The sequence below is a fragment of the Dromiciops gliroides genome, chromosome 2, assembly GCF_019393635.1.
Source record: "Dromiciops gliroides isolate mDroGli1 chromosome 2, mDroGli1.pri, whole genome shotgun sequence".
In the NCBI taxonomy this organism is placed as follows: domain Eukaryota; kingdom Metazoa; phylum Chordata; class Mammalia; order Microbiotheria; family Microbiotheriidae; genus Dromiciops; species Dromiciops gliroides.
In genome coordinates, this window is record NC_057862.1 from 519,715,080 (window position 1) to 519,737,181 (window position 22,102).

Genomic DNA, 22,102 nt, shown 5'->3' on the forward strand with positions numbered 1-22,102 from the left:
GGACTTCATGTCCACGTTTGGCTTTAAAAAATAGAGAGAAATTCAAGAAATGAACCTGGGAAGGAGAAGGCATTCCAAGAACAGGAAGTATCCAGAAAAAAAAAGAGCATATGGCAGTTTTAGGGGACAGAGGGTGATGTAGTTTGACTGGAGCATAAAGTATGTTGAAAGGAGTAATTTGTGAACTGACTGGATACAGCCAAATAAGTGCTATGAGTTCAGAGGAGGGGAGAGATCATGGGGCGATAGGAAGTAATCTGTTGAGTAACTATAATGAACAAGACCTTCTGGGATATGCAAAGTTAGGCATGGTCCCTGAGCTCATGGGGCTTACAATTTCTATCCTCCTGGGGCCCACAATCTAGTGCAGAAGATAAGATCCATCAAAGGCAGAGTATGGAAGTGCAGTAAGATAAGGGACAAAGTACTGTGTTCAAGATACGAGGAGATATTTCTATATGGAGAACTGTGCCTCCAGATGTACAAAGTTCAAATCTTTATCTATATATGAATTAATTTTAGAGAAAATTCAGTGGAGCATGGCTAGAGAACTTGATGTACAAGTGATTCATTCTCCTTTCCTTCCTCCATGTATTTGTACTGTTAAGGGCTAAAATTCTAGCTAAACTGTCTAAAATATCTAATGAGTGGTCGCCAATAAATTATAAGCTTTAGCAAGAGTTAGACTTTTAAGCATTTATTAAGGAGAATAAGAATTTGGTAAAGAGAGAGAGAAAGGCCTAGATTCCTATCTATTAAAGGGAGAGCACATTTCTAGCTCCGCTCTCCACCAGAGTCCAGAGGAAAAAGAGCAAGACTGAGCGCCAGTCTCTTCCTTCCTCCTCCCACTAGCCCGCGTCACTTCCTGACGCCAAAGAAAAGACTCCTGGTCTTGCCCTCAAAGACCTTCACTTCATGGGCAGAACTCTTCTACAGTAAGTCTCCAGCAGGTGGCGTCATTCCAATCCTTACAGTTCCCCGCTTTGTTTCCTCAAGAAACGGTACTTTTCCTTGATGAAACAGTCAAAAATAACAGAATATAATAACCTATGCTAACTAACAATATGTTAATAACAATATAGAAAAGGAAGAGAGGAAATTTTTGTCCAGAGGGGCGATTTTTTTGTCCTCATGAACCAACGCTTTGACATTGGTCTTGCAAAGGGAGGGCTTCTGCAGAGAATACATGTTACAGATGGTGTATATTATAACAGAAAGAGAAAAGAGAAAACAACAACAAAACAAAACTGTTCATTTATAGTCTCTGAAAGTCTTTTCTTAGATGTCCTCTAGGTGTAGTCATGGAATGGAAATCTTTTCAGGGGTTGATGTGTGGATGCTGGTAATCAGCCAGGAAAATTTCCTACAAAATTGAGCTTAACACAACTTTAAAATAGCTTTGTCAATAATCAAATCAAACAATGAAAGTTCTCAAAAACATGTCTAAGGGAATTCAGAATCTTGGTTGTTACACATGAAACATATAATAAAACAAAAATTGAAACATTCTTTAAAATTATAATATTACTATAGTCCCCCCTTATGGAGGGTAATTGAGAAGACAATTGCTGCAATATTAATTATTAAAAATAATTTTTATCTTTGTTTCATCACTTTTTTGCATCATCTACCTAATTATCCTCATGCCATTATGAGAAATTTAAAAATCTAATATAATTAGTAACAGATGTCAAGGCCAAATTCAACACTGTTATTTATCATGACACCTGAGATAATTATGGGGGTTACCATAAAAGAACAGAGAAATGATGGGATATGAGCACTCCCACACTTGAGCAGTATGTACTGCCCATACAGTATGCCAACCTTAAAATAGGTGGATGGAATATATGTCCATGCCACCGAACATACTGGAGGAAACTGAGTCAGACTTAATCAGATGCATGGGATTGAGATGTCCATAGCATCAGGCATATAGGAGGGAGCATAGAAGTCAGGTGTAGAAGTGAGATGGGTGGGATCAATACTTCCAGCCATCTGTACAATATTGTGGGGAAAAATAAAATAAAATATTAAACCAAGAGAATCCAACCTCAACATTTGTCAAAAGCCATTCCCTTGGCCATACCTTGACTTCATGCATGTCTCCCCTCATGTGACAGTTCAGTGTCTGCTCTTGCATGTATTCCTCTTGTGATTGGATGGCACCTTGGCCAACTGGCATCTGATAACTCAGAATAAAGGCAATTAATGTCTTAAATGATAAGTTCCCATAATCCTTATTTAAGTCTCATATGGATTTAAAAATTGAGGATAATAAATGATTGCAAAAAATGTGAATACATCTTGACTCAGAACACAATATATAATTATGCAACAATTTCAAATAATACCCCTTTTTTTACTTAGTATACAATTACTGTTGTGAAAAATCAGAACATATTTAAATATAAGTTAAAGCACAACAGAATCTCAAAGAAAACTTTTTTTAAAAAAAGAAAACTTTTACAAATGTTCCCCTCTTTTTTTTTTTTTTGAATATGCTTATCAAAAATAATACTTCTGGAATCAATTTACACTTGCCATGGCAACCAATTTGCCAGGGAAATGCTTTAAAGAGTTTGATCAAATAATCAGTTGAGAAAAAATAACAAAAACAAACAACTCAGAATATGGGAGCACAATACTCCTAGAATTAACATTGTATTATGAAATCAAAACCATCTTGCAATTTTTAAAAATTAGATAAATGAATAGAAGAAAATACACATGGAACAATAAAAGACAGTGAAATTCAAACTAAGGAAATCTAAATGAATATGAACTTAATATCAATAAGAGTATTATAAAATCTAAACTTGATCACATGACTGTAAAAAGCTTTTACAAATATTCTCCTTGTTTTAAAAAACTAAGTATAAAACACAATCTCAAAAGCATGAAAATCTCTATGAAAATAAACCCGTACCATTAATTTGAAAATGTATATATAATAGCATAGAAATCCTATGTAACCTCTGAACTGATACTATTACTCTGAGTGAATTCAGAACACTTTTGATTCCGATATCTAAAATCCCCAATACTCATATCAATACCTTACTTCTACATTTCTGTAAAATATATACCCTTCCATGGCAAAAGAAGCAGAGTCTTGAACTATGTTGATGATTGTCATTCTTATTCAGCTTGAGTTTTTCTTCTTTAACCCCTCTATATTGTCTGTCAGTCTTTTCACCATACAAATGCTTTATAATATTACTAATTAAAGACAAAAGCAGGTTAGCAAAATTATGAACAAAACGGGCATATGTGGAATTTAAAGGGTTTTCTAAGGTTGTCTCAGAAGCACAGCCAGGCTGGGGAAGGGCTGAGCCTGAAGCTGCAAATGTAGTTAGAGAAAGTTGAGCATGTGCATCAGTTCTCTGGACTTCCCAGGCAGGGGAAGCAATGGGCTTGGCTATGGGAGGAGTAGAGGGTGGGGTCTGGAGAGGAGGGGAGGGACCAGAGCAATTTGAATCAGACTTGATTTTGAACTCAGGCCTGGATTCCTCTTCCCCCACTTTGCCTCCAGGTGCTAGGGGATTAAAAGCTTCTAGAGGGTGGGTCATTGCCTCCAGGCATGCAAAATTAAAGCAACAATTAGTGTTAGAACTGGGAAAAGCTGCGGGAATCTCTTCAGGTTTCTCTGAAAAAGCATGGTTGGGAGAGGGAGAGATATTTCCTTGTTTGAGTAAGTTGCTGGCTCTTTTAACAAAAATAAAAATAAAAATAGAAAATCCACAAAAACAAAGCATTAACATGATCTTATCTCCCATTTGTCTGGTTAAACAGACTAAAATCAAAAATAGGGTAATTAGGGAATTTAAAAGGTCCATTTGAAAAAATTTAAAGGGAAAACACAGCCAGTGCGCCAGTACTTAGTTAAAGGGAGAGGGTAGGGGAAATTTCTTACCCAACCAGAAGATCAGAAGAAGACTGAGGTTTAGCTTTCCTCTTCGTGGTCAGCCATCTGTTAAGGGCTAAAATTCTAGCTAAACTGTCTAAAATATCTAATGAGTGGTCGCCAATAAATTATAAGTTTTAGCAAGAGTTAGACTTTTAAGCATTTATTAAGGAGAATAAGAATTTGGTAAAGAGAGAGAAAGGCCTAGATTCCTATCTATTAAAGGGAGAGCACATTTCTAGCTCCGCTCTCCACCAGAGTCCAGAGGAAAAAGAACAAGACTGAGCGCCAGTCTCTTCCTTCCTCCTCCCATTAGCCCGCGTCACTTCCTGACGCCAAAGAAAAGACTCCTGGTCTTGCCCTCAAAGACCTTCACTTCATGGGCGGAACTCTTCTACAGTAAGTCTCCAGCAGGTGGCGTCATTCCAATCGTTACAGTACAATGATAAAGTTGTTAAAGGCACTCCTCTTCATCAGAGGCTTCTTTGGCCTCTGAGTCTGAGGCTTGCTTGTCTTGTTGATGTAATCTCTTGACCAGCACTGGGGGATGCCCAGGTGTGGTTGTTAGGCCCATGTCCTCCCAAACCATGAAGAGATTAGAACCAGCCCCAACCCACTATAAAGAGTGGGTTGGGGAGTTAAGGTATGAAGGTCAGGGTCTAAATGTACTTTGTTTAGCAATAGCTGGTAAAAGGTCAGTGACTCCTATAGAAATGTTGTTGTGGTTGTTCGTTCATGGTCAATTCTTTGTGACGCCATTTGGAGTTTTCTTGACAAAGATACTGGAGCTGTTTGCCATTTCCTTTTCCAGCTCATTTTACAGATAGGAAACTGTGACAAAAAGGGTTAAGTGACCAGCCCAGGGTCACACAGCTAGTAAGTGTCTGAGGCTGGATTTGAACTCATGAAGAGGAAGCTTCACTATTCCAAGCCTAATCCTCTATCCACTGGGCTACCTTAACTGCCTCTTCTATAGTAATAAGAGCAGGGAAAAGCACCATCTTAAAGTTCCCTAGGCTCACAGAATCATAGGATCTCAGAAATGGTAGGACCTCAAAAGTCATCTCATCCAACAAATATGAACCCAGCCAAATATCCCCTCTACTACATCAATGCATAATGGTCATTCAGTTGCTACTTGAAAACCTTCCATAAGAAAGCACCCCCTATCTTCCAAAGACAAACCATTCTACATTTCACAGCCCTAATTATTAGGGAATGTTTTCTTATATATCAGGCTAATATGATTTTTTACAAGTTCTGTTCCATTGTTCCTAGGTGTGGCTTCTGGGTCCAAGCAGAGCCAATCCCTGGTCTCTTTTTATGTGACATGGCCTCAAATATTTGAAGACAGCTATCCTTTTTACTGCCTAAATTCTTTTCAAGTTAAATAAATATCTTTAGTTCCTTATTTTATGGAATGGTCTCTAGTCTCATAGCCTGAGTGATTGTGAAGGACCCAATGCTGTGGTCCTCTACTTTCCAGGAGAGCTAATAAGAACATGGACAGCCAACCCATTTCAGACATCACCACCATCACCCTGAGGGAATCAATGCCAGTTAACTCCCTGCTTATATATCTCTATGGTCACTTTCTGAAATGATCTGTATATCATTCTACATATTTTACATTTTACTGAGGCAGCTAGGTGGCATAAAGGATAGAGTGCTGGTCCTGGAGTCAGGAACACGTGAGTTAAAATCTGGCCTTAGATACTAGATGTATGACCCTGGACAAGTCACTTAACCCTGTTTGCCTCAGTTTCCTCATCTGCAAAATGGGCATAATAATAGCACCTACCTTTCACAGTTGTTGTGATGATCAGATGAGATAATAATTATAAGGTGCTGTGTCTGGAACATTGTAAGTGTTATATAAATGTTAGTTATTATTAACATAGGCAGGGGGGTATGGAATGTGGGAGCTAGAAAGAACCTTGGATAAAAACTATAGTTTACATGAAAGGAGGTGTTTTAGGTGAATAAATGGGTGGATTTATTATAGAGAATTTTGCAGTAGGGAGTAGGGATTGCCACTTGTTTTGGTGAAATGAGAAATGATAGCTGTTGTGTTTTTTGAAGATAGCTGTTTATGCTTTCAACAAGAATGGGAAAATTAAGTTGGTTAAAGATTAATCTTGACCTGAAGAACAGCAGACAAAGCCATCTGAAAAAATGAGTTGAATTAGGATGCATAATCTGAAAAGAAATAAGAGATCTATGTAGCTAAGAAATTTGTCAAAGGAATAGGTATGCCACCTCTGGTGGTGGCTGGGTGGGGTTCCAGCAGAGGGAAAAAAATAAGGAACTGCTTTGGTCAATATAGCAACCATGACTAGGATGAGATCCTGGCCCTAGAACAACAGGAATTTTGTTATGAAATCAAGAGACATGTGGACAAAGGGTGTGTCCCTGATGTGTCCCCGTCTTCATCACATGTCTAAGGACTTGTACATACCCATCAAACCTCCTGTTGAAAGCCAGCGTCATCTATGAAAAGCCATCATTGGCTGATTAGATAGCTTTAAAAATTCCTCTGAGTGGGGCAGCTAGGTGGCGCAGTGGATAGAGCACCAGCCCTGGAGTCAGGAGGACCTGAGTTCAAATCCGGCCTCAGACACTTGACACTTACTAGCTGTGTGACCCTGGGCAAGTCACTTAACCCCAATTGCCTCACCAAAAAAAAAAAAAATTCCTCTGTGCTTCATGGTGAAACAATCAAGCTGTTCCAATTGTGTGTTAGGATTCTAGCAGGGACATCCATGCAGGAACACATGAAAGATTCCTCAGAGACAAGCCCTCTTCTGGGGTGGCACCTGCCTTTGTGAGCAGAGAGTTGTTTGGGTATATATGGCGTATTTTTCCTCTTGCCTCATTAGCCTGCTAATGCCCTGCCATGGCTTGGTAATTACAATGTCCTCACTCCTTTTACTCCTTTTGAAGACTGATTCTTCAGGCCCTTCAGTCTTTGGTTTCCAGGATGGTTATTCTGCCAACTGAAGTCATGGGGTAAGTGAAATTCACTGGGCAGAAAAACAGCACCCACCCCACACCCCAGCTCTGCCACTGGTTTATTTTTAGATCAATTGTGGATGTTTGAAATTCCTAACTTTCAGTGGCATGATGATTGGGTACTATAGCCCTTCCAGGAGATGACACCCAACCTCAGAGGGCACCTTGATGGCAAGTCCCCTCACCCAGACCATGTAATACTATTCAGCTGAGGAACCTTTCTGGGAATAATAGGCACAGGGCAGAACAGAGCAGATTCCAGCATTATGCTGAGGAAAGATGACTCCATTTGTCAAGTTAGACACATCTGCTTCCACCACAAAGAGCTGGCTGGTGAGGATGGCGGTGTGCCAGCAGATGAGCGAAGGGAACTCTTATTTAGTTTGTGCACACTGTCTTCTGTGCCTGAGGAAGAAATGAAGCTAGATTTCCATTGGGATATTGAGCAGCACTTTCAGAGATCCCAAGTCCATTGCTGCCACAAAAACCCATTTTAAAACCACAAGGCTAGTACTATGCTTTGGCTGTGTATCCTGAGGGATCAAAAGAATCAAAATTAAAGGGGAGCCCAAGGGGTATTGGAAGACACATGGTTGAGGCTGGGGGACGGGGCAGAGGGATGTTAATCGCTTTTAGCACTTCACTAGCAATGATTTACAAAGAAATGTAAATATAATCAGAGAGCTAGATGACTAGGAAAGGTGAACCAGTTATACATAAAGAATGAGAACAGACAGATGGACAATCACTTCAACCCATGAGATGCTAAAAGACACAGAAGAAGTCCTTTAGGGTACTGAGTAGCTTCTTTATTATGGTTTCCAGGAGAGGTCTAAACAAGACCTGGAAAGGATGAGGTGAGAAGGGGTTCAATCTGCACAAGTGGAGAATGCACACATATTTCTCAAAATATTAGTCATTCAACATCTTGGAGTCATTAACAAGTCGGGGGGAAGGATGAGTTGAGAGAAAAGGCCATTGATAAAGTACTGGCAATGCCCACTGAAACCCAAGAACCACTATAGGTGCTTCAGGGTTATCAGAGACTACTTGGGTAAAAACAGCATCTGTTGTTTAGAAATGCTCTTTTGTTTTTGAAGGTCTGTGAAGTGTCTAAGGAAGTCTACCACATCTTCCCATTAACAAGGACGCATTGCTGGGGGCAGCTAGGTGGCTCAGTGGATAAAGCACCGGCCCTGGGTTCAGGAGTTCCTGAGTTCAAATCCGGCCTCAGACACTTGACACTTACTGGCTGTGTGACCCTGGGCAAGTCACTTAACCCCCATTGCCCCACAAAAAAAAACCAAAACCAAAACAAAACAACAACAACAACAACAACAAAAAAAAAAAAACAAGGACACATTGCTACTATGATACTGTTATTTCAGGTCTAGGTGCCTAAACCAGAGAGAGGAGGGGAGAGAGAGAAGGGGGAGAGAGAGAGAGAGAGAGAGAGAGAGAGAGAGAGAGAGAGAGAGAGAGAGAGAGAGAGAGAGAGAGAGTGAGTGTGAGTCTGGTATACACACGAGCATGCACTCACATGTACTAACTAGTGTCTTGAGAATAGATGAAAATGCTATGTCACTATCATGACTTCTCAGACGAAGGACTCCTGAGGCAGGGAAAGAATGTGTCATGTTTCTTAGGACCATGGATCCAAACGGTCCTTACTCTTTTGGGAAGACGTTTTTCCATTTCTCTCACTTTTCAAAGCAGATCTGGCTTGAGGTCCAATTTGGTGAACCCCATAACTCAGTCCAGCTGGTCCAGGAGGTAAAGGATTGATAGCACATAGTGATTATGTTGAGAGCCATGAGGTCAGTCTCCTAGTAGAATGCCTTGTATCAGATTTCAGGTACAGAAGACAGATGCCTGAAAGAATCCTTTTTGAGGAGGTGACCAGGAATTCATTGCAACTGACTTATAGGTTCCTCTGGGAGTATAAGCAGGGTACCAGGACCTGGGACTTTAATAGAAAGTTTATTAATTTATTAAAATAATAATAGCTGGCATTTATGTAGTGCTTTATGGTTTGCAAAGTGTTTTTTACATGTAATAATAATGATAGTAGCTAGAATATATATAGCACTTTTTAAAGTTTGCAAAGTATTCTGTGTATTAATTTTATCTTCACAACAACCCTAGGGGGTAGGTGCTTTTATTACCCCCATTTTACAGACAAAATTGAAGCGGAAGGTTAAGTGACTTCACCAGGGGTCACACAGCTAGTGTGTAGCACTAGACTGAGGCAGAATTCAAAATGAAGTCTCACTGACTTTAAGTCCATAGTTCTGTCCCTTGAGCCCCATAACTACTTTTGCATCTCACTTGGTCATTCAATCAGTGAGCATTCATTAAAGCATTTATTATGTGCTAGGCACTAGCAATACAAAGACATAAAAATGAAACGGTCCCTGCCCCTTAAAGAATCTATATTTTAATGGCATTAATCAATACTGTATTGGGAGTGGCTAAAGGGACAAGACATTTGAAGGCTCCTCTACACTTAGTGTTTCTAGGGACCTCTAGTTTGGCATAAAATGAGAATGACTTCATGGAGTGGCCCCAGGCAGTCATTCATTCAGTCATAAAACATTTATTAAGTACCTACTAAGTGCCAGGCCCTGTGTTAAGCACTGAGGATACACTGAAAGGCAAAAGATGGCCCCTGCCCTCAAGGAGCTCGATCTAATGGAGGATACTATGTGGAAATAAGTTCTATTACATATATATGTATATAAATGTATATGTAGGTGGTATGAATTAATCAGTCATTGGAAGGCTCTAAGCATTAAGGGGGAACAGGAAAGGCTTCTCATATAGGATTGTTTGTTTGTTTGGGGTTTGGGGGGGGGTGTTACATGGGGCAGTGAAGGTTAAGTGACTTGCCCAGGGTCATACAGCTAGTAAGTGTTAAGTGTCTGAGGTTGGATTTGAACTCAGGTCCTGGGGGCAACTAGGTGGCGCAGTGAATAAAGCACTGATCCTGGATTCAGGAGGACCTGAGTTCAAAATCCAGCCTCAGACACTTGACATTTATGTGTAACCTTGGGCAAGTCACTTAACCCTCATTGTTCTACCCCCCCCCCCAAAAAAAAAAAACAACAAACAACTCAGAGGATTTTCTATTTGATCTTGGAGACCTTAGGAAGCCACTGAGGTTTATTGAATTGGGGGTGGAGGCGGGGGGAGACATGGTCAGATCTATACTTTAAGAAGGTATATTTACCCATATTTTTTTTTTTAAGTGAGGCAATTGGGGTTAAGTGACTTGCCCAGGGTCGCACAGCTAGTAAGTGTCAAGTGTCTGAGGCTGAATTTGAACTCAGGTCCTCCTGAATCCAGGGCCAGTGCTCTATCCACTGCTCCACCTAGCCTCCCCCCCCCCCATCTTATTGCTTACCGCCTCAGGGAGAGGGGTGAGGGGAGGGGGGGAAGGAAGGATAAAAATTGGAACTTAAAACTACAAATAAATTAAAATGTTTATTACTTTAAAAAAAAAAGAAGCTGAATGGAGAGTGAATTGGAGTAAAAAAAAAAAAGGAGCTAAATGGAGAGTGAATTGGAGGGGGGAGATACTTGAAGCAGGGAGATCAGCCTTTGGAGGCTATTGAAATAGGCCAAGCATGAGTATTGGATAAAACAGACAAAGTCATAAAAGCAATCTGCCACAAGCTTCCCATGAATTCAAGTCATAGCATAACTGGTCAAATACCAGGAAATCAGCTTAGTCCAGGCAGCTGACGGGTTAGGGAGCTATGAGATCTCATATTCGTAGGCAAAGAGAACAAATGCACCCATCTCAGGGGAACCAGATAAGGGATGATAGAGTTACTTTGAATCCTGGGGCTTGCCCTAACTATATCTGTCATCATATCTCCCCTCCTCTCTGTTAACTATGTGATCCATCCTGCCTGATACAGGCAGGTTCTGTGAATTTAGAGCCTTCTCCCACCAGAAGGACAACTCTGGCCCTTGTAGGCATTTAACCCTTTCTGGGCCCAGCTAAGATTAATAAAATTTCTAGAAGCCCCAGAACTGATGAGTCACTTCCTTGAGTTCCCTATAGCTGGTGTGGCTATTTAAAATTACATGGGGTTGCCCTATTTTCTGTCCCAAGTTTTAGGGAAACATAGCTGGGGTTTCTAATATATAGCTACTTAGAAATTAGAGGCTACTGTACCAGTTTGGGGCATTAAGCATTTATTAAAGCATATTAAATATTAGTAAAGATAGCCCATTGCTCAGAAAAATCAAAAGGTCTACCTAGGAAAGAGGGGAGAGAGAATAATCTGCTTCCTGCTTCCTTGAGGGTTAAAAGCTAAGAGAGGGATGGGCGAACATAAGCTTGCTGAGGTCAGGAGAGGTGGCCCTTCCACACTGCTCAAAGCTAATTGGCTAGCATCATTCAAATCTATTGGTTTACTGGATTTGGGGGTGCTACCGTCAGAATACAGGGAGGGGAAAAGCTTTCAAGTAGGTGTGGTTTTGAGTGAGGTAACTTCCTGCAGGTAGTCAGCAAGGTTATGCTACATTTCCCTTGAAATTCTCCTGACTGGGCTGACCTTAAGAAAGGTCAGCCAGGCTCTCTGGGTCTCATAGAATCCCATTATTTTCTCACACTGGGAAGATATAGACTAAAGCTTCTTAAACTGTGGGGCCATATAACTGAATGTTGGGGTCCTGAAAAATTAGGCAGTAAATGTTTGATTTGTTTACCTATTTAACATACCTATGTACCCAGGGTTGCGTAAAAATCTCTCTGTTGCAAAGGGGCTGCGAGTGACAAAGTTTAAGAAGCCCTGCTCTAGACTAACTTGAAGAACCAGGTGCCTGGCTGTCCTTGCTCTAAAGAATAAGGACTGAGTGGAAAGTGGTTCTACTACCAGAAATCCCTTTACCACACAATCCAGGCATTTCCCTCTTCTACTCCCTGTCAGGGCAGCTGGGCAGATAAAGACAAAGCTGAACACAATACAAATGTACCATGGATGTGAGCTGGAATCTCCTATCTGTATGGGTTCCTCAGAGTTGGCCTGGGATTTCCCCTGAAGCTCAAGCACATAGAATAGGGAGGTCAGGCCAATAGCATGGAGTAGATGTCGTCTTCTATCTTGAGTCACTCCTTGTTCAGGGCCATTCATCACAGATGGGCTTTTGCACCTGCTTACAAACCTGATCCAAGAGTGCTATTTCAGTCTATGCTGAACCCTGGCTCAGCACCCAGAAAGCACCTGCAATGCGTGACAATCTCCCTTACCCTGCCAGAGCTCTCTAATAGACCAGTTGGTAATAGCTGCCCAGAGGAGGTGTGTGTCAAAAGGCCTTTTGACTACCTGCTTCAATATGAAGAGAAATCCTGATTCTGACTTGATCAAGAAATTTGTCATTTGTCAACCTGAAAATTGACCTTGGTTGATGGAGGAAAGCTGAAGGTGGGGGAGAACACCCCACTTGCTCTGGGAATCCACCATTCCTTTGTTTTTAGCACAGCCACCACCTACTGCTGTAGGAGCCCTGAGGGCCCCCAGTTCTGTGCTCACCGAGAGAGAACAAAGCAAATGTCTCTGGAGTCCTGAGGAGATCTTGGGCAACAGAGAGGGGACTGACCAAGAGACTGCTTCCTGTAGGACAGCAGTGGGTAGAGTCAGACTTGGAAAATGTTAAAGTTGGGATAGGACTTTATGGATTATTTAGTCTAAACTCCTTCATTTTTCATTTGAGGAAACAGGCCCAGAGAGAGAAAGAGACTTTCCAAAGTGACCTAGCTGCCACGCAGCTACTGCTAGAACCCTGACTGCTGAATCCATCTCCCTATAGCTTCTCCCCTGTACTGCATCATCTCCCAGCTTTAGGACTGTAGACTGAAAATTATGCACTGGAGAGGCAAACCCCAAACCCCAGGGAGGCAACTGAGTGAAGGGGCCAAAAAAGCCAACTCCAGATCATGCCACATGAACAGACCATAGAATCGGGAGATAGGAACCAGCCACTTTTACTTAGCAATATTCTTTTTTCTGGTACATGGTCCATCTGCTTGATCATCAGTAGTTCTTTTTATTAATTTTATTTATTTTTTTAGTGAGGCAATGGGGGTTAAGTGACTTGCCCAGGGTCACACAGCTAGTAAGTGTCAAGTGTCTGAGGCTGGATTTGAACTCAGGTCCTCCTGACTCCAGGGCCAGTGCTCTATCCACTGCACCACCTAGCTGCCCCAGTACAGGGTATCCTTACAAAACATGGTGTGAACTAGCCCAAGATCTTGGGGGCTACCAAGCCCCTGCTAGGGGTCTGGGATTGGAGGGCAGGGGGTGGTGCAAGGGAACAGCAGAGATTTGAAATTTGTATACAGGTCGATTTTAAACTGCTTGAGAGTAGGGACTGTTTGATTTTTGTATTAGTATTCCTAGCAAGATCTAAATGGAAGGGAACATTTTACAAAATGAAAAACCTCAAGAAGCTAAGCCAAAGAGTTATTTGGTGGGAATTGTTTATATTCTGAATAGTGGTAGTGGAAGAGGATGGGATAGGAACTGATTTTAAGAGAGGATCATGGGGCAGTAGATGGCGCAGTGAATAAAGCACTGGCCCTGAATTCAAGAAGACTTGAGTTCTAATCCAGCCTCAGATACTTGACACTTACTAGCTGTGTGACCCTGGGCAAGTCATTTAACCCCTGTTGCCCCACAAAACCAAAAACAAAACACAAAAAAAGAGGGGGGGGTGTCATAGGATTTATCACAAGAAGCACCTTGAAATCATCTAACCCAGTTCCTTCATTTTTACAGATAAAACCATTGAGGCCCACAAAGACTTAAATTACTTGCCCAAAGTCACACAGCAAAACTGACCTGCTTACTGTTAACACAACAAATAAGCCATCTCCCATCTCCATACTACTTAGTTACTTGCATGTTGTCTTCCCCATTAAAATGTGAGCTCCTAGAGGGTGGGGGGGGGGTTGCTTTTGGTTTTATTTATTTACCAAACATTTAGCATGCTGCTCAGCAACTGACTGATTGACACAGATAATTAGCAGAGCCAAGATTCAAACCTAAATCCAGCTCAGGAAATATACTTTCATTCTGAAGTTAAGAGGAGATAGTCAATGCAAAAGAAAGGGTTAGACTAAGTGATTTCTAAGGTACTTTCTCCTCTTTGCCTTTCTAATCCAGGCACCCTGCTCCTCCCAGATAGCTTCCAAATCAGTATTCCTAAAGCAGAGGTCTCATCACATCCCTCCCTTGCTCAGGAAGCTCCAGTAGTATCTTCTAGGATAAGATTAAAACCCCTCTGTTTAACATTTAAGTTTACAGTCTGGCTCCCGCCCATCTTTGCAGGTTGATTATGCATTATTCCCCTTCATGCACACCCTGCTGTAGTAGCCAAGGAACCTATATTCCATCTCTCACCTCTCTGCCTTCACAGCCCCCCACCCCAAAAGGAAAAATCTGCCCAAAACATTCTTCCTTCTTGCCATCTCCTCCTCGTTCTCCCAGCACCCTTCAGGGCTTGGCTCAAATGTTATCTCCTCCAAGAGCCCTTTCTTGATTCTTCACATTTGTCACTACTTTCCCCAGTTACCATTTGTTCATTTTGTGTATAGCCTATATTTACTTATCTGTGAACCTGAACTTCCCAATAGAATATAAGCTCTTTGAAAACAGGAACTTTATTGTGAGGGAAAAATCCATCTTCTCAATAATTCTCAGGAACTCAACAGGGGTGTGGCGTAGGCTCTTTATTTTCTTCTCATGAGGAGGTAACCTAGTGTGCAGCTAGTGGGTGCCCAGAAAGGGGGCTCGAAGGCCCTGTTTTATGCCCTAGTCCCTAACTCGAATGGAGCCTCCCCTTTTTCATCACTGGTGGGGTTACAATCTACGTGGGAAAACTAGCTAATCAGAAGGCAGTATTCCCACCCCTCTTCCTTGTATGGGCATAACTCAGGAGTGGACCTTATACTTCCTTATATGGACACAACTCTGGAGCAGACCTTATTGAAACCAGGACTCCTTGAACCATGTGACCTTGCTAACCTGAGGGGGAGGAGGGGATCTGAGACCTTTGTCCTACAAACAGGTCAGGGGGAGTATGAATGACTGTTATATCCACATTGAGAGGAGACAACTACCCATTTCTCACATTTATCTTTTTCCTATTTGTCTCACCAGTGTCTAGCACAGTACCTGAGCCATAATAGACATTTAATAAATGTTGGTTGGTTGATCCTATCATCCAGGGGCAGCTAGGTGGCGCAGTAGAGAAAGCACTGACCCTGGATTCAGGAGGACCTGACTTCAAATATGGCCTCAGACACTTGACACTTACTAGCTGTATGACCCTGGGAAAGTCACTTAACCCTCATTGCCCTGCACCCCCCCCCAAAAAAATAATAAAATCCTACAATTGTCTTGTTCAACTTTTACTCACAATTGTTGTTTTGTGGGGGTGGGGACTTTTAGGTCTGCATCCACCACTCCATCGGGTTCTCCCCGGACCTCTCAGCAAAACGTTTACAACCCTTCTGAAGGCTCCACTTGGAATCCCTTTGATGATGACAATTTCTCCAAACTTACTGCTGAGGAGCTCCTGAACAAGGACTTTGCAAAACTTGGTGATGGTGAGTGTCAAATGCCAATTATCCCTGTGGCAGACATCCTACAGTTAAGAGGAGCCAGGGAATGCCTGCTCCTAAAGCTCTTGTGCCTAAGTAGTGTAAAGTTGCTATTTGTAATGTGGCTAAAATTCTAGCTAGTGTGTCTAAAATATCTAATGAGTGGTCGCCAATAAATTAGAAGCTTTAGCAAGAGTTTAGACTTTGAAGCATTTATTAAGGTGCATAAGAATTTGGTGAAGAGAGAGAGAAAGAGGCCTAGATTCAGCTATCTATCTTGGGGAGCCAGTGTCTCCTGCTCCACTCCCCCCTGAGGTCCTGGCAAGAGAGAGAGAGAAAGCGAGCCTCACCCCTTCTTCGTCCCACAAGCCTCCTGTGAAACCACAAACATTCCATCCACAGGCACACACACAGCTCCAAGCTAATTGGCTGGTAGTTTTGATCAACAATACCCACAAGCAAACGTCACTTCCTGACTCCAAGGAACTAACCTTCCAAGCTTGCCCTCACAGGCCTTCTCCTCATGGCGGAGCTTTCCTAAAGTAACTCTCCAGCAGGTGACGTCACTCCAGTTGTCACCATAGACATACATGTATGGGCCTTTCTATTTCTATTGCCAAGAAATTTTCACACATAAAAACTTTTAAAGTTTGGAGACTTGGGGCAGGTAGGTGGTACAGTGGATAGGACACTGGCCCTGGATTCAGGAGGACCTGAGTTCAAATCTGGCCTCAGATATTTAACACTTACTAGCTGTGTGACCCTGGGCAAGTCATTTAACACTCATTGTTTGGAGACAAAAAGTATTTTTGCCTAGTACACTAAATTCACACCATCCCCAAGAAATTTTGATGATCTGTGCTATCATGGCAATTGGATAGAGAGGGAAGTTAGAAAGAGGACTTCAAGAAGCATCATAGTATAGTAAAAAACCACCACCAACAACACTTATTCTGGATTCAAAGCAATAGGCTCGGATTCCACCTCTCCGAAGTCACCTCTATGATGTCGGGTAAGTCACTTCATTTCTGCCTCCCTCATTTTCCTCAACTATAAAATGGAAACTATAAAATGGAGGTGATAATAATAACACCCATCTCTTTTATTGAAGAAAGTAGTAATGATATACAGCTGTGAGGCTTCTGAGGAGCCTACAAGTCTTTGGCTTCTTTCATTTCCTAATTCTCAACTCAGTTTCCCAACTCATTTTTCATTGTCTTCCCTTATGCCCACCTCTTCACGAAGGTCACTAGGTACTAAGGTGTATGTTGTCTTAGTTTGGAGGATCTTGGGAAGTTCTTAGTACACTTCTCTGTCTGCTGCAACAAGCAGTCATATGTCATATATGGGCTGCAGTTATCTTCATGATGGTCTTTTTTGCACACACTTTTGCTTGTGCATAGTAATATTGATGCAAGATGATCACATGTCCATGAAATTGTGTTTCTTACTGCCTTTGGGCATCCAGTAAAACCAACTCCTTTATTTGCCCCTGTAAAGAGAATATGTGTACCATCATTGTATCATGTCTTGTGGTTTCATCTATTGAAAGAATGACCAGTATTCATATGGTCCATTTTCTCCAAAAGTATATCAGCTTATTGGTAGATAGACAAAAATCATGCACTTAGAGTACCAACAGTTAAGTTGATGTTGATAGGTATTCTATCTATAGGTATGTTCTCCACTTCCTTTTCTCACTGCCCTACCATATCACCTCAGGTATGAAAGAGAGTCCCATAGGACTGAGGTCTCCTTTGTCTTTTTTTCCTTTGGCTCATGGATTGCCATGGTCAAGGAATTCATTGTCTCATGACCAAGACACTTCTTACTTCACCAAGCTGGTGCTCAGATTCCAAAGAAACTAAGATTAGGTTCATAATTAAAGCCTTTTTCATTTGGTACAATGTTTCAGAATTCCATGGGAATAACCTTCAAAAATCTAATGTCATCTCCATGCCTCAGTGAGGCATGAGTTGGACTTTGTCCAGATTCTGTGTTCTCCTACCCATTCTCATTTGTTTTTCTGATATACAGTGGAGCCAGCGAGGTGGTATAGTAGATGGAACACTAGGCTTGGAATCAAGCAGATTCATCTTCATAAGTTCAAATGCAGCCTCAGACACTTACTGTGAGACTGTGGGCAAGTCACTTAACCCTGTTTGCCTCAGTTTCTCACCTGTAAAATGAGCTGGAGAGGAAAATGGTGAACCATTCCCATATCTTTGCCATGAAAACCCCAAATGGTATTGTGAATAATTGGTCATGATTAAAATGACTCAACAACAACAATATGAAATGGGCTGGAAATATGACTTCTTATAACTCCATATAAAAGAGAAAATATGCTCTGTATGAAAACCCAATGCTTCTTCCAATGTACTAATAATAACAGTAACTTCTGTTTATGTATCTCTTTAAAGTTTGTAAAGTGATTTTCCGTATAACATTCTTATAAAACAGTACAAATCCTGTTATCCTCGTTTATAGACGAGGAAACCAAGGCTTAGCAATTGAAAATGGAATTTAAAGTTACTTGACTTTTGCTACACAGACTTTTTATTTTGTGCATTATTTTTCCTGCTCAGAGACTTTTTTCCTCTTCCTTCTGACTTCTGAATTATATTCCTTAAATTTGGGGTTTCTAGATGAGTGAGGTGTTATAATATCAGAGAATCAAAGAGGAAAATGATTCTGGCCCCCCAGATCTAAAATATTGGAAATATATTCTCAGATCCATATTTCCACTAAGAGTTGTGTGTTTTGCTACTCCAGGCAAACCTCCTGAAAAACTTGGTGGATCAGCAGAGAGTCTGATCCCAGGCTTTCAACCAGGTCCAGCCACTACTCAAGCAGATGCTTTTGGCTCCTCTTCTTTTTCTACTGGAACTGGTAAGGATGATTAATGGTTAAAAAAAAAAAGTAATCTTGTTGTTGATATCATATACATTGCGGGGCAGCTAGGTGGCGCAGTGGATAGAGCACTGGCCCTGGATTTAGGAGGACCTGAGTTCAAGTCCGGCCTCAGACACTTAGCACTTGCTGGCTGTGTGACCCTGGGCAAGTCACTTAACCCCAATTGCCTCACCAAAAAAAAAAAAGAGAGAGAAAAAAAAAGAAAAAGATATCATATACATTGCTTCCCAGCAAGTCCTGTACCCTTATGATGACTCATGTTTCTAAACAAAAGGTGATTAGGGATAGCTAGAGAACTTGTGAATGAGTAGTGGATAAGTGGATTCATTGAGTGAATGCATTGCAAACATGGATTTGTTAGGTGAATGTTTCTAAGGACTAGATAGACAAGTATGGTGGCACATGCCTACAATTCCAATGACCAGGGAGGCTCAGGCTAGTGGCTCTCTTGGTCTATGGAGTTCTTAGATGCAGTGGGCTTTGCTATTTGAATGTCTGAACAAATTAATATGGTGAGCCCCCAGGAGTGGGGAACCATCAGGTTTCAGAAGGAGGAACAAACCAACCTGGGTCAAAAACAGAGCAAATCAAAACTCCCATATGGATGAGTAATGGAAATCAGTAATTCATTAGTCCCTGAACTTCTAGTCTAAGCAAGACAAGGAGACCCAGCCTTTTATTTTTCTTTAAGGATCTGATAGAAACCTAAATAGGATAGAAACTTATATGGATGAATGTGTTGCTGTTTAAAGGAACAAGGTGATCTGACAAGATAAACAAGTATTGTCTTACAAATGCTTATACTTTCTGTGTCCTGGGCAAAGACTTAGACAAGTATTTTTTATTTTTACTAGCACGAAAGCTCTATTGTGTTGATAGCAGGAATTTTTCCTACCTAGGGAAGGTTCATCGTATTGAGTTAATCAGTTGCTATCTCTTAATCTTTCTGGAATCAACTTAAGAACCCTAAGTGTTAGACATTTGCTTCTAACCAGAAGACTACTCCCTCACATCTAGAATCTATGCATTGGATCTAGATTCCAGTGCTTGCTCCTGGACTTTGCTTCTTAGAGACAGTGTCCTCATCTGGTTAGTCCCTATTGACTTTCTACTTGAAATGGAGGTGAAGTGTGTGAAAGAGTGAGTGAGTAGTGGTGTCTTCTAGCTATGATTTCCCCCTCCCCCTCCCAGCCTCTTTCCATTTTATGGACTATCCTCCCTTCCTTTCTCCCAAATTCATGCCAGTCAATCCTAGTGCTTCAACTGATGAGCAGAGTAGCCTTTTACCACAAAAAATGTTGGGGCCACTCCTGTTCTAGAGCATACTCAGAACAGGATTAGGGTATTTGAGCCAGGTGGTAAATTAGAAAAGGAGCTGATGTTTTCACTAAATAAAGGCCTTTTAAAAAAAAAATGTATAGAATTATTTGATTGCTTGCCACCTCAGGGAAGGGGAAGGGGGGATAAAAATTGGAACCCAAAACTATAAATAAAAATGTTTATTACATTTTTAAAAAATAATTTAAAAAATAATGTATAGAATTAACACCATATTAAAGAATAGAAGCATAAGCAACATAATGTAACCCAACTAGAATTTTAAATAAATACTATTCTTCTTAGTACACTAAGGTACTCGAGCCTTAAGTGTGTTCCCAACTCACTTTATTTTCAAAATAAAAGTGAAACTAGTCTGCTACCACATTCCATTCCCTGCCTCTGTGATTTGGCATGGATTATGTCCCTACTTCTTTGTATTCCCTCCTCACTGCCACCCTTTTTAATCCTTAGGCTTCCTTTGAGATTCAGGTTAGGTACCATCTTCTACATGAGGCCTTTCTTGATTCCCCTACCCCCTACCAGTTGTTATTATTCTCTCCCTCCTGAAATTTATTTCCATAACTTTGTATTTACATTTCTGTATTATACATTGTAGTTCCCCAATAGAACATAAGTTCTTTGAGAACAATTTTGTTTCTGTATCTCCAGTGCTTAGTATACACTGCCTTGCACAGAATAGACAAAGTGTTGACTTGAGTGGAATCAGATTGCATTAAATTGAAAAGCAAACTGATTCTAAGAATACCAATTAAAATAAAAACCAAGAGGACTGGACTGTTTTAGGAGAAAATAAGTAGAGGCATCTCAAATGGCATCATCAACAAATATTAATTGATACTTGCCCACTAGGTACAGGGTACTGTGTTAGGTACTGGGGGTGGTTTGTGAGGCAGTATAAAGGGACAAAAGACAGTTCTTCCCCTTGAGGTGACGTACTTTCATAGGATCCTGGTTATTGATTTTTTTTTTCCACCTGGAAAACAAGTAGCAGAATATATTTCAAAGATCTAAAATATAGGGGCAGCTAGGTGGTTCAGTGGATAGAGCATTGGCCCTGGAGTCCGGAGGACCTGAGTTCAAATCTGGCCTCAGACACTTAACACTTACTAGCTGTGTGACCCTCGGCAAATCACTTAACCCCAATTGCCTCACTTAAAAAAAAAAAAAAAGATCTAAAATATGAGTAGCCAAGTCTAAACAACAAGATTTTTCTAGTCATTGACAAAGGGCCACTGTCATTTTTTTCCTGCAAGCTTCTAATTCATTTAATTCTGCCAAGTAGAAATTATATGTAAAAACAAATTTTAACATCAATTTTAAAATAGATTATTTTTAATATCTTATTTTGGTTTTACTTTTTTGATTTTTTTTTATTTCTCTGCACTTGCTTCAAGGGCTGTGCATGAAATTCCGAAGAAACTCCAGAATCTCTAGAGCTGTACATTGACCACCATTCTCTCAAAAACTCTTGGCTTCTTCAGAGGCCAACGTGTTATTTGAGGGGTATAGAGAGTATTGGTCCTATGGAACTTTCTTTCTTACCCAAGAAACAGCTCAGAATACAGATTTCAAAGACTGACTTCAGAAGACCAGAAGGAGAAAGGTCAACCCAGTAATTTTTATATCTTCATTTAGTGCATCTTCAGACCCTTCTTTCTTGTATTTGACCATTATAAAGACACCAAAAATCCAAGAAGCTTTCAAAATAATCTGCTATGGAATCATTAAATGGTTGAACCCAGAATCTTTCACAGGTGTTTTTTTCCCCCAATCAATCCTGTAGTTGGAAGGGACCTCAGAGAGCATTCTAGTCCAATCCATACCTGAACTAGAATCTCCTCTACCACCTGGCCCCTAAGTGAATAAGACTATGCTATCTGTAAAATGAGTATAATAATGGTGCCTACTACCTTCCTGGGTTGTCATGAGGATCAAATATTTTTTGAGATAATATTTTAAAGTACTTAGCAATAGTAAGTGCTATAGAAATGTTAGCTATATTATTACTCTTATAGACTTCCAGTAAAATGAAAACCACTACTAAGGCAGACCATTACAGAGAGATAGATGAAAAATCCAAAAATATTTATTAAGCAATTACTATGTGAAAGGCTCTGTTGCTAGATGTAGGGGATATCATTATAAATAATGCATAACAGTTGCTTTCTAAAAATTGAATTGAATAGAATTGAAGAAGCTTAAAAGAAACACAAATGCACAAATTTGAAGAATCCAACCCAAATTTTCACGCAAATTATTTGTACCTGACCTCTAGTAGAGCATTCTGAGCTCATATTGGTCTGATCAACCAG

The 22,102-nt window shown here is 40.8% G+C and overlaps 1 protein-coding gene across 5 annotated transcripts in view; it reads left to right on the forward strand.

Annotated features, from left to right (window-relative positions):
- The window catches only part of AAK1 (AP2 associated kinase 1), a 279,025-nt gene that overhangs the window by 212,687 nt on the left and 44,236 nt on the right, over positions 1 to 22,102 (forward strand). For all 5 annotated transcript variants that reach the window (XM_043983286.1, XM_043983287.1, XM_043983290.1 and 2 more), the window contains exons 14-15: positions 15,382 to 15,539; positions 18,309 to 18,425. In XM_043983286.1, the coding sequence (XP_043839221.1) occupies positions 15,382 to 15,539; positions 18,309 to 18,425 (275 nt within the window). The remainder of the gene's footprint in view (positions 1 to 15,381; positions 15,540 to 18,308; positions 18,426 to 22,102) is intronic.